This window comes from Pteropus vampyrus, unplaced genomic scaffold, assembly GCF_000151845.1.
Source record: "Pteropus vampyrus isolate Shadow unplaced genomic scaffold, Pvam_2.0 Scaffold153, whole genome shotgun sequence".
Classification (NCBI taxonomy): domain Eukaryota; kingdom Metazoa; phylum Chordata; class Mammalia; order Chiroptera; family Pteropodidae; genus Pteropus; species Pteropus vampyrus.
In genome coordinates, this window is record NW_011888934.1 from 21,864 (window position 1) to 35,230 (window position 13,367).

Here is a 13,367-nt window from a genome sequence, read left to right on the forward strand (position 1 = left end):
AGAGACACAAGAAATTGTCAAACATGGCAATTCTCTCAGCTGAAAACAACTGAAAGAAATAATCTGGAAAGTATTAACGAGGTTGCTTCCATGAAAGCTAAGAAAGGAAAATTAAGTTCTTGTTTGGGTAGAAACAAAACACAGTTGAAAGAAATAAAGTTCTATGAAGTTTAATAAGATGCTGTTTTAAACGTTTTAATGTCAAAAATAATTTTAAATGTTACCTTTGGTATTTAAACATTCAAATCTTTTAATATTTTGGAAAGTCTAATTAGATGCTCTTTTAACGTTCCCGCTTTTCAGTTTCCTAGTACCTCACTCCACCACTTTGCAACGCTGGAACGTTGAAAATTCACCGCGAAAGTCACAGTGCCACAGCGCAGCGGGGCGTCGGCGTCCACGTCCTCGGGCCCCAGGGAGGGCCGCGCGGGAGCCCCTGCGACGGCGTCCTGGACTCCGATTCCGGCGGCATCTCGCCCAGAAACCATCCCGCACCTGTAAAAACGGCTAAACACGCTCTGATTGCCGGTCACACATCCCTCAGTGAACGGAGTTTTTGTAAAAATTGGCTCTCTGGAGTTTATGCGCGAAAATAAAGACGCAGACTCAAGGGAAAGTACAGAAAATGCCAGGCTCTGTGCTCCGTACGGAAGAAAATGTCCCCCCGCGTGGCCGAGGCAGCGCTCAGTCCGCAGCAGTCAGCGCCGGGGAAACGAAGGTTTCTCACGGACTATTAAAGCAGCACCAAGCTGCCCCATGGCGCTGCGAAAGCCTTTCTCAGGCCCTACCAGCCCGACAGACAAAAAAGGCTGCGCCAAGCCTTTGTTTCCTACCCAAGCGTCAGAAAACGCCGCTTGCTCGCCCTCTCGTGGCCCGCTGGGGAACCACGCTTCCCAGGGGCACAGCAGTAGAACCTTTGCGCTCTTTCGCTGTGCTCGCGCTCCCCTGGCAGACGTCTAGTGAATCACCGGCAATCTCAATGGCCCAGTGCAGTTTGTGGCTGGCGGCTGGAGCGATGCTCAGCTCCATCCTGATTTGCTCTCTTGGTGGAGAACGTGCCTTGGATCCATAGCCTAGAAAACAAGAAAATCGTCAGTCTTTTGAGAGAGCTAGAAGTTATCCCCTCTCACTTCTGCCTGAATGACTGAACTGACTTCAAATTTCCTTGGGAAAGAGGAAGTATCACCGAAATCCAGAAGACACAACGCACCTGTTTCCACCATCTCGTGCTCCAGCAGATCTTCAGCCTGTTGAACGCAGCGGACAGCCATGCTGCTTGGAACCGCACCCTCCTCTATCAACTACTCTCTAGGCTTCATCACAGCCTGGAAGAGCTGGACCAGACAAACGAAGGAAATCTGGTTTGTCCCTATTTGGGCATTCTTGTCTGGAATTACTTCCAAGGAATCCATAACTATCTGAAACAAAAGAAGTACAGCACCTGTGCTTGGGAGGTTGTCAGAGTCGAGATCACAGCACGCCTTTTTCTCACGTGACAATCCTCAAATAAAAGTCAAAATGCAGAAGAAAGTTGTACTCATGACTCTGTTCAATTACATACATTGCGAAGTCTAGAAACAATCTCGACTCACATTTCTGCACCAGCAGAGATATATCTGAATCTAAAATCATAGGGTCATTTAAAAAACTATATTGTATATCACGAATCTATAAAATTATGCTCAGAGTGTAGAACATAATCTATTTTCTTGTACAAATAATATTATAATTTTTAAATCTGTCTAAGGGTTTTCTTTGTGTGTGTGGGAGTGGTGGGAGGGGATATTCGCCCTTTCTAAAGTGTAAAGTCCAGTTATTTTATAAAAAGATGGTATTTTTTGTAAAGACATGTGTCATTTAAGTTAATGCTGGCTGTTCTAACTGATGAACAGAAAACTATCCAGAAAACTATCCAAACTTTTATCATTATAGGAATTGTCTTCCTTTGAGTAACAGCACAATGCAAGCATTCCTGATCAGACAATTCTTCAGGTTGGCTGTCCTGCAGTGTTTCAAGGTCACGGGTCCCTTTTATTTTGTAATGTTGCCATATTCAACATGTTTTGCCCAATTTGTCTGTGGTACCTGAGTCTATACCACTCAGTTGCAACGGGAACCATTATGGTAGATCACATGGTTTATTTTCAAAAGCCAGGACTGTACAGGGCAATATCAGTTATGCTCACATTAGTTTATCTGAATTTATTCTCATGGGTTGCCGAAATGCAAAGAAGTTGAGCAATAGACTCTAATCTAGTGACTAATAGAAGAGAAGACAACTTCACTAAGACCACTCTTTATTTTTATGGTATTCGTACCAATACTCTTTAAGTTGAAAAAAAAAAAAAAAGAACCCACTGTGTTTGCTGCATACACTTTATCCTCAACCCCAAAACCGAGAATTGAAAGTTTTTTTCCAGTTATTAAACCCTGCGGGAGATGACATGAATGTCATTAGTTAGAGTTCACAGCATCATCGGTCTTTTGAAAGAAGTATTTGGGTTAGTTCCCAAAGACACAGGCTAAAAAATTGGTAAACGACCACATGTGTGGGACTGAGGTCTCCGAACACCTTGAGGGAGTCAAGGAAACCCTGATCACGTAGTTCCTCGCAGTACTTGAGAATCACTGATTTCAAAGTGGAGAGTGAGTCTTCCATTTACAACCAGGTCTATGATTCTCAACCTGATAGTCTAAATAAAGAAAATAGAAATTTGAAAATATCTCTGCAACCAAACCATGTTTTTAAATACTATCTCACACAGTATTAATGTCATTCATAACTTCCTTTATAGGATTAGGATGAGTTTACAAGGTATCTCTGATTTACTGTCCTCTCAATTCCTAACTATCTAGTAGATGTTGGTATTATTCTTTCTCCTACTATTACTTTCATGATTCTCTTAATGAATATTAATTGGCTCCTGAGATGACAGGGACTGGACTAGTTGCCTAGGACACACATTTGGTTAAAAGGATTTCTCTCTCCTTAGGTATTTTCTAGACTCCTGGGATGTACTCTAAGCAGAAAATAGGTCAGGTCATGTCTTAGACCATTCAAACTCCATTAACAACATAGCATAGACTGAGTAGCTTGAAAGGAGCAGACATTTCCTGCTGACATCCTAGAGGCTGAAATTCAAATCAGGGTGTCAACAAGGTTGGGTTCTGGTGAGCACCAGCTTCCTGTTTGCATACTACTGACTTCTCCTGTATCTTCAAATGGAAGGAAGGTGATGCATCTACCTCAGGCCTTCTTGATGAGGCCACTAATTCTATTCAGGAGGCTCCACCCTCTTGCCTTCATTAATTCACAAGGACTGCATCACATGACACCATCCCTTGGGCTTGAGACTTCAACATATAAATTAGGTGAGCATGTACACATTCAGACCGCAGCAGGTCACAAAAATTCACATGTCTGGCATCTCAAAGAGAGAATATAGCCGTGCGTAGACAATAAAGAAGAATTAGCAATTTGTAGGCAAAAGCTTCAGACTGTGGACTCAGAATCCAAACTCTTGCTTTTTGAGCAAAAGTAATATACGAATTATACATGCTAAATTTTTGAAAATCAAGAAATGGAGTCCAGTAGTCCACAGAGATGGATGGAAATAACAGAATACATATGATCCTTTATCAGTCTTTGTGAGGGGTCTCCTAAGAAGCTTAGGTTTCTGCTACCCTTATAAAGAAGGACCACAATGTAATGCGGTCAGTTGCCTGGTTGTTGTGAGCTGTGTGAATCGAGAGATTTTAAGTTTAGATAGGTGACTCTTATGTGACACCAGCTGGTTACTTTTCTATTATGACAAAGTAGAGGTAAATTAAAGATGATGTCATAAGTGTCAGTTGAATATAGTGCTAGGCAAAGGCTGAACATTATGCTGCTATTTCTGCAACTTAAATGCCCAGAGCCAATATGTACCTGAAAAGAAGTAGAATTTGAGTGGTTTTAGCAATAAGGAAACTAGGCATTATTGACACCTATATGAGTGGAAATATTAGCCATGGTCTATTAAAATCCAAGCAAGTATGGCCATGATGAAGCAAAATGGCTTGGTCTTTCCTGAATCCCTTCTAATAGAAAGTGAATATCTGAGGACCTGCTTCAGTGAAAATTACTTCATGAGTGATCACCCTGGGCCTGGTGCCAAGCATGACACAGAGAATCTGACAAAGTCCAGTGACTAAAGAGCTGACTTAGCAAGGATGATCTTGTAACCTGGAATCTGGAGGGCTGAGGCAACATAACTTCTCATACAAAATAAAAAGACTTTGGGATCAAAGCGAAAACTCAAGTCTTTGCATATTTAATAATTAATATTTATGCAGTTTGATTGTTTCCAAAGATGGTTTCCTTTTGTTTGAGCAGAATAAACTTGATTGGAAACTCAGAAGTCTTTTAGAAAATTTGAAATTCAATACAAAAATACAAAGAAAGATTCAACTGGATGATATTGTGTGAATCTTGAGTTCTCTTTGGGGCTAATATTGCTCCCAAGGATGGAATAGTAGTTCTCATGAGTGTGAACAAGACTTAGGTATTTTAATGGTTTGTGGTGCTCCAAAGCTCAGCCCTATCCAACAGAATCTTCTTCCTTAGTATTTATTTTTCTCTTTGGTTTTCTTGTGTATCGTATGAGAAGCATTGCCATTCAGCTCAGGGAAGATACACAAAACATATGCCAGATTATTGCTTCAAACCTGTGGTGACTTGATGGCTCCTTGGAAGACTTTCCTTCCATCCATCGTCTGCTTGATCTCAAAGCCCTCTTGTGAGAGTTGGCCTTTGATTACTCAAGAGTTGCATCGTGGACGTTGTTTATGTTTTTGCCTCACTGTGATGTGTGTTTTGAGAATTTAGTGCAGATAGTTGATATTTAATAGTTAGCTCTCCTGAAGTTAGTCAACACATCATTAACTATGTCAAGTCTAAGCAGAAAAAAATGTTGACAATATCCAGATGAATATCTAGCGGCTAGTGAAGTTAAAAATTACTCTCTGATAAGAAGCAAGATTAAAAATTAAGTACCTACCTAAAATGAATGTTAAGAAAATAATTTAATTGTTCAATAATATTGACCAATTTTGAATGATTTTAAAACATATCTATACATTGGCATTATTTCATAGGATAATATACATTTTTATTTGAACATGCAACTGGATACATCTCTATGTAGTAAATATGTTACATTAAAAGTCACTCTGCAAACTCAGTTTTAAAGTCAAACTCGATTTTATTTAAAATTGAATTTGATATTTATTAACATTTTAATTATACTAAATGTCAGTGGCTTTTAAATTTAACTTGTAATTTTTTAATTTATTCACTTCAATTCTTCACTGAATAGAAGAGTAAACTTGACACAATCTTTTTTATATATAAAGCACAGATATAAATACAGTACATAAATATATATGCCATACTTCTGTGTTAACTTTTCTTGGAGGGTTCAGTTAGGAAAGCATCCGAAAACTCTGTGGTTAAGAACCAATAATGAAAAATAAAATGGTTGAGAAACAGTGCTCTAAACCCATTTAGAAAGTGCATAAAGAAAAGTGAAAGCAGAAGTAGAAAGTGAGGGAAACATTCAGAAATTGAAAACTCACATGTTCCCTATATATGACACATGCAGAAAGGAAGGTCTTCACAGTCTAGAGGCCAAGTTTGGCAGAGTCACCAGCGCAGCCAGGCAGGCATCACCTGCAAGATCCCTAATGGCCCTGCCCTGTTCTTTCCTGGTGGCCGTGGTGGTGCTCAGCTGCCACTCCATCTGCTCTTTGGGCTGTGACCTGACTCAGACCCACAGCCTGGTCAACAGGAGGGCATTGATGCTCCTGGGACAAATGAGGAGAATCTCTCCTTTCTCCTGCCTCAAGGACAGAGAAGACTTTGGATTCCCCCAGGGGGCATTTCATGGCAACCCCTTCCAGGAGGTTCAAGCCATCGCTGTCGTCCATGAGGTGACCCGGCAGACCTTCCACCTCTTCTGCACAGAGGTCTCGTCCGCAGCTTGGGATGAGACCCTGCTTGGCAGATTCTGCACTGGACTCTATCAGCAGCTGAACCACCTGGAAGCCTGTCAGACGCAGGAGGTGGGGACGGAGGAGACTCCCCTGCTGGATGAGGACTCCACGCTGGCTGTGAGGAAATACTTCCAGAGAATCACCCTCTATCTGCAGGAGAAGAAACACAGCCCTTGTGCCTGGGAGATTGTCAGAGCAGAGGTCATGAGATCCTACTCCTTATCAACGCACTTTCAGGAAAGATCAAGGAGTAAGGATTGACACCGGTTCAACATGCAGATTGTGCTCACTGACTAAACGTCACACTTCCTCATGTTTTGCCATGTCAGAGACACTCTTGTTTTGTTTCTGCTGTAATCATGACATGAACTAAATCAATCTGTTAAAAGTTTTCAGGAATATTAAGCAACATTACGCTCAACACTACAGATGGTCATGCCAATGTATCCAGTTTTCTATTTAAATATTTATTTATTTATTTATTTATTTATTTATTTATTTATTTATTTATTTATTAGATTTGTTCATATAGTATGAGCATCTTTACGCTCGGGTGACATCATGAATATGTTCTTTTCATTAAGTCAATTTGTTATTTTTCTGTTTATTAAAAATTTACCATCGTGAAATTCTTGTTTTTGTTTATTATAAAAAGAAATACAAAGTCTGATATTGCAACTGAATTTAAAGAACGGATGTCACAATGTGTTTACTCACTATATTATATGCAAGTGATAAGTAACTATTGACATTCTCTACGCCAGGTTGTGTGTTGTCCTCAGAATACGAAGGAGAATATAACGAATGTATTTCGTGCTATCTTGTATGTTTGAGTTTTGGCGAAAATACCTAAGAACAATAACTAAAATATTATCGGTTATGTTCAGTGCTATGATGAGAAGAAAGAAAAACAAATGCATCTCTCACCAGCAGCGAGGGTGAGGAATATGCCAGAAATGAAGATGAAAGTAGATATCCTCTAGAGTTGACTGGGAGACATGTAAGTGCAAATATCCATTGACAGTTGGACATGTATGTTTCAATTTACAAGGAATGCCATGGCTGGAGGTCCGTATGTGGTAAGAGAAAGCCAGAAACGCAGGTGGTATGTGTGTGTGTTGCGGGGGACAGTGTAGAATGAGATGAAGACTTAAAGTTGATTCTCAGGCCCAACAACCTTTAAGAGAAGAGCTACAAAGAAAACAGAGGTAGGTCTCCCATACATTAGAAAGGCAAGATGGAAAGCTGGTAAGAGTACATTTAAGAAAATAAATGTGCTTAGAAGAACATCAGTGGACTCACGGAAGATGAAGATTGAAACTCTCAACAACATCAGGAAAATAGAAGGCATTTGTGACCTAAATGGTTTGGTGGAGAAACTATATTAAACTGTATTAAAGTGAAATTGTAAATAAGATAAGAGAAGATAGTGGCACTGAAGTGGAGAAGGACATAGTGTGGGATCTAGGAAAGAATGTGGGTGTGGTTTTTGTGACCCATTTTCCTTTTTAGGCAGTATATTAGTTTCTGGGTGATTTTGTGTAATCAATGTACTAGCAAATCATACTGATGTGTTTAAGATTGTATTTATTTTAAATCATGACTTATTTAATTCCCTACAATGATAATTTATCATGCCTTACTAATACTACTTTGTATATAAGTAAGTCACTCAATTTTTGTCAATTTGTCAGGCAGGAATAGATAAGCATTTCAATCCTTCATCAAAATATCTAATTACTACGGACAGCGCAATGATTCCTGCAATTACTTGCTTTATTAATGAAGTTACTTAACTAACATCATTGTGACACTGATTTACTATAGCAGCTTTATAACATATCTTCTTTTCTGTATAGCTAATTTGATAAGTAGTTTTTAATATGACTTTAGCAATTTTTCTCAATTTTATGAATTGCCAATTGCATGTGAATGCTAAGATAAGCAAATTATCAATTATTATGCTAAGATAAGCAAATTATCAATTATTATGCTAAGATAAGCAAATTATTATAAATACTGATAGACTTCCTTCAAAATTGAAATGGGAAGCTGGATCATGTAATGTCTTCATCAACACTTAAGGTTAAGAAATTGTTCAAAATCAGCTGAAAATATAAAATGAACAATGGAAATCCATAGCACAAGAGAGAGTTGTACTTAATTCAGGAGTATAAGCAGATTTCACATATATAGCAGAAATACAGAATAGAAAACTCACAAAATTACCCTAACTCACAAGATAGTATTTTTCATTGAAATTTCATTCTGCTTGAACATGTGTTATGTTGAACAACCCATTTCATCTTTCTAAACCTCAGTTTCCTCATCATAAAAAGGGTTCAAATATTTATATAGTTTTCCTCACTATTAAATGACCACATGCATTTTAAGGCATTTAGCATCACGTTTTCCATAGAGAAAGAACTTTAAATATGATAGGTATTTTCCTATATTTCTTCCAACACGTAAATATGAGAATGTGATTTGTCTCTTTTTATAGCATTCTTAGACCCTATGTCCTATTTTTCATTAACTGACCTCCGAAGGAGGAAGCCTAAAAAATCAGAATTCTGTCAGGAATTCAGGGAAAGACTCAAAAACTGTCATTCCTCATTCAAAGAAGTGTATTATTTTTTTCAGTGAAGAAATGGTGGCTTATATTAACATCCGAGACAGGGAAAGGGCAGAAGAATGATATTTAAAGAGATTCTAGCCCCTGGCGCACTCCTTCTTTCCTTCCCTCCCAGCAAGCCAGGATATATTTCCACATCACAGTAGTTTCCTTCCTCTCCAAGGCAGAAAGCCCCACAGGGTCATGCACTCTCTCTCTTTATCTCTCTGCCCATTCATGTGACTAACTGCTTTCTGTTCTGTTGTGGTTTCAGCTTAAGATTTTTGAAAAAGAAGAACATCATGAGTAGAAAGCTAAAGTTAAATAAAATTTCTAGGTTTTGCAGAAACATCTGCAGGAGAGGCTTTCCTTAATGTCCCTGGAGCACGATGTAATAGTAGCTGTAGCTAAAAGGAAACTGAAAGTAGGATCCAGCTTGTGGGTGAGCCAAGGCAACTTCTCTCAGGGAACACAGCCCCCTGGTGGGACAAAGGTATGACCAAGACTAGAGTGCTGGCTGCTGCTCTAGGCAGAAATCTTGCCACTGTCTGGGGATGTCCCTTCATGCTACAAACAAGGGTACTTCTTGGCAACAGTAAATTCAATTGCAGTCATTAAAATGTTTCCTAACGCCTTGTCTATTACAAAGACAAAGAGTCTCCAAGTGTCCACCTTCAGGCAGGGCATGGACTCTTTGGGTTCGGGCAGTTAAAGGGATAGAGAAAAGTGTTCTTTCTCTCCATCCTATTCATAGCTTCCCTATGAATCACCTGTTCCACGTGCTATGGGACTCTAGGGGCAGCTAGAGTTGCAAATCTGGGAATGGAACTCAATGGTAAGCGGGAAAATCTCATCAAACATTAATTAAACAACTCTCAATAGTACCATTTTAGTTTCACAGATTCATTCCTAATATCTGACTCTAACTATTATTAACTAGTAGTGTATTCTCATCGTCTTGTGGAATAATGATCTTGACATCTCTTTCACTCCATACTAAAACCTCTGCGTAGGTAGCAAAAGAGAGAAGTCTGATACAAGCTAAGGAACGTGAATTAATAGTGTCATTGTTACCTGAGAGCTAGCGACATTTTATTTATTCAACTTTATCCATTTGGTACAACTTGAGAGAAATTTCTATAATCAGCACAATCTTTTCATTGAGATATTTCACCAGCAGGTGTGTGAATTGCTGAGGGCTCAGGGAGGCCTCCAAATGTGGAGAGGTATCACGTCCTTTCCTTACATACCACAGTCAACATTTGGATTTGTTGCTCTCCAGCTTGGGCTTAGTAGGACCCTGCTTACATTTCACCTCATATTTTACATCAATATCTTCTTAGTTTGCTAATCATCCAGGAACTATTAATTGAAAACTTCTTTCCACCATATTTATATCAGATATATCCATTACCTTAGATTAGTTAAGACAGATAATACAATTTCAGATTGTACAACACGTACTTTAATAATTTGTTTACTCTATTTCTCCCTTTATCACACTGTTTTGAGTATTGCTACTATAATCTCACATCATTTTCTAGATGAGATAGATATGCCAAGAATTCCTCTGTTCTCCAACACTATACGCATTCTTTCTGATTAAGTGTACTTCATCTACAATGTGGAGAGCATTCCTTTCACGAAAACCGCAGGCTCTTGGGGATGCACACATAACTGAATGGCAATGAATAGACTAGTCTGGTTTAATTCCTTCTTCAGGTTGAAGGATGAAAGTGGATCAAGGAATTTCTTGTCAGCAACATCTAAAGTAAACAAAAGCTGAAAATCAGCAAAACAAAGCAAAATAATAGCATACACCAATAAAAAGAAGACAAAGGAATTTAATTGGAGGATCAAAGCTTATTTTAAAATTCAATGGAATTCTAAAAAATAAAACTTTTTGATTACCTATAATAAGCAATATAGGATTATGGTTTGAATCTTGATCTTTCCAGCAAATGTGTAATCCCGAGAAATTCACTTAACTCTTTCACTGAGTCCCAGCATTCTAAAGTTTAATATTTCTAGAGTTACTGCGAGTGTTAAACAAACTAAAACATCTTAAAAGACTTAAAAGAGTTCCACAGAGGTCGGGCTTAAATCTGGCAATTTTTTTCAGTTTTTTTTTTTTTTTTTTAATATCGATATATATGTAACGGCGAACTCTTCCACCTCTCAATAATGACCTGCAAAAACATGACAGTCTACAAAATGAAAGTCTGGGGAGTGTTGTGCAGCCTGAATGACTATGGTCACTACTCACATGGAAAACAAGTCGGATTTGTATATTCAGTTAGGAAATGGCGGTTTGCTTAAATATCTAGAAGAGAAGTTGGTCTTCTAGACTGAAGTGAAACATATATCGCACGTTTTAATACTTCCTGGCGCACTTCGGCCCTCCTTTCCTGCTTTTCTGAATCACAGTCTACTATTCCCATATGACATCATTTCCTTCCTCTCCAAGGTAGAAATTCCCAGCGTGCTCTCCTCACTCATGCCTTCGCCTACACCACCCATTCACACAGCCCTCTGCTGCTCTTCTGTGATTTCTGGCCACCACTTTCCCTTTAAGAGCACAAAGCCGCAAGTTAAAAGCAAAAGTTGAGTGAAAGTTCCAGGTTGTCAGAAACTCCTACTTTAGAAACAATTTTTCCCCTTCTGATGAGTAATTTTAGAAATGAGACATTTCCTTGTTACAATGATGTAATAGTAGCTAAAGGAACTAAAAGTGGGATCCTTTACTGTGGGGACTATTGAACATTTACAGAGGAAGCGCGCCACCTATTGGCCAAGGGGGACAAACACATCAACCAAGTCTGCGGAGAGCAGACTTCTTCCTGTCCTGGGCAAAACTTCTTCAGAGCTGCAAAGAAACTCTGTCCTGGAAAGAACTGATTTCTGAAAGATAGTTGGAAAAGTTACAGCCTTAGTTTTTGTATCTTCGGGAGGGAAAATCCCCCCAGTTTCAGGTAGGGCATGCCCTCTATGGGAAAACTGCAGCTATGTGGGGAGAGTCAGAATGTGTGTGTTTCTTGCCTCCAGGCTGCTCAGCTGTCCAGGGCCTCCTGAATCATGTGTCCCTTTACTGTCCTTGTAAGCCACTTGGAGCCTTAAAGCCCATCTTTCTGGATAAATGAGGAGGAGCAAGGTAAATCAGGAAATATGTCCTATTTGAAGGTGCATGAACATGTTCTTAATAGTAAATTGGCAATTTTTCAAATTTATTCCCACTTCCAGATTATGTCCCTTGACTTCATAATCAGGAGAAAATTCTCATTTTCACTTTGTGTAATGATACCACTGGCATCCCTTGCACCTTGACTCAGTAATAAGAAAAGCATAGCTTAAGGAATTTCAGAGGATACAACTGTTGCCAAATGAGAGGCCTGCAAAGTATCTGTTTGGGTAGAATCGAGAGGAATTAAGGGCATCTAAACTGTAACTGAAGAAGTTCATCAGGAAGTGTGTGCCAATTGCTCAGTTTGCAGGGATCTCATTCTCAAATTTCTACTTGAGGTTACAGACTCTACCTTTACATAGCTTCTGTCCAATTGATGGAGTAAAGGGCTCTCATTTGCATGTTTAACGATTCTGTGACTTGCCTTTCTTTGTTCCTCCACCACTTGTAGGGGACCATGTAGGAGTAGGAATAGAAGAATTTTTTCTTTGATTCACCTGGCTCTGTCTTTGTTATTATTTCCTACCAACTTTCAAATATTATAACTGCTGCCACTATTTGGTGCTCTTTCTTGTTTCCTTTCTTCTTTTCTTCTCTTTTTTCTTTTCTGTCTTCTTTGCTTTTTTTACTGTAACCTTCCCTTTTTGTTTTTCGTTTATACTCTTGGGTACAAAAGTTTATCATTGATTCCATGTTGTTGCCTTTCTCTAAAAGCCTCTGTACCTATGTCTTCTTTCATATCTCAGAGTTACTCAATATTCGAAGATGTAGGAGGACTGAGTTGCAAGGCTGAATGTCTGGGCGGGGTGAAATGGACTGAGCTTGAGCTGGCTGAAGACCCCTCACAGGTCCCTCACTGCAGGGCGAGCTTACACCCTGAGGCAGAGAAGAGTGCCGCTGGATGAGCTGTGAGGGATCACAGCGCAGCACCAGCTGGAAGTTGCCAAGGTTTTCCAGCGTCAGCAACTAGAGAGTGTGCAGACGGGTGTGGCCACGCTTCTGCCCTCCTACCAGCTGATTCTCCTGCAGTAGGGGTCCCTCTGATGTCCAGTCCCACATAAAACACAATGAAGACCGGAAGCCCTTCCCACGCATCTACACCCTTGACTTGGGAACAAACTCGGGAGCTCATCTGTATCCCTCTTGAGACGGTTCCACGTCTGATTCCATGAGGAGGATGCTGCAGGACTCACATTTGCTCAAAGGCAACAGTGCACATCTAGAAACGGGAAGGAGATGGAAGTAAGCAGCGGCTTGAGGACTTGGAAGGAGTACAGAGACCTTTATTGTGTGGAATGCAACAGGCAGGCCCTCAGGAGGTGGAACGATTCCAATGGGCAGCACAGAGTCAGCTGTTTTTCCAGATCATTCCTATTCAGATGAGGAGGAGATCCAAGTGGATTCCCTGAGCACAGAGTTCTCCCACCCAGAGTGGCCAATAGCGGTGTCCCTGGGGCCGGTAACTCTGATACCACAGCAACTGCTGAGTGTTGGAAGGAACGAGGGTTACTCCAGTGCCAGCTGCAAACTTCTGTTTCC

At 39.8% G+C, this 13,367-nt stretch overlaps 2 protein-coding genes and 2 pseudogenes across 4 annotated transcripts in view; 3 read left to right on the plus strand and 1 right to left on the minus strand.

Annotated features, from left to right (window-relative positions):
* Positions 1–979: 979 nt before the first annotated feature.
* LOC111745373 lies at positions 980–1,526 on the plus strand (annotated as a pseudogene).
* A 4,009-nt stretch (positions 1,527–5,535) lies between these two features.
* On the plus strand, positions 5,536–6,838 carry LOC105298437 (interferon alpha-1-like). The gene has a single exon (XM_011369708.2). The coding sequence runs from the start codon at positions 5,617–5,619 to the stop codon at positions 6,292–6,294; it is 678 nt and encodes a 225-aa protein (XP_011368010.2). The 5' UTR covers positions 5,536–5,616; the 3' UTR covers positions 6,295–6,838.
* Positions 6,839–9,717: 2,879 nt separating this feature from the next.
* The window catches only part of IFNE (interferon epsilon), an 80,971-nt gene continuing 77,321 nt past the window's right edge, over positions 9,718–13,367 (minus strand). For all 3 annotated transcript variants that reach the window (XR_002782617.1, XR_002782616.1, XR_002782615.1), the window contains one exon: positions 9,718–10,413. The gene's annotated coding sequence lies outside the window, so the exon portion shown is untranslated. The remainder of the gene's footprint in view (positions 10,414–13,367) is intronic.
* The window catches only part of LOC105298449, a 3,346-nt pseudogene continuing 3,140 nt past the window's right edge, over positions 13,162–13,367 (plus strand).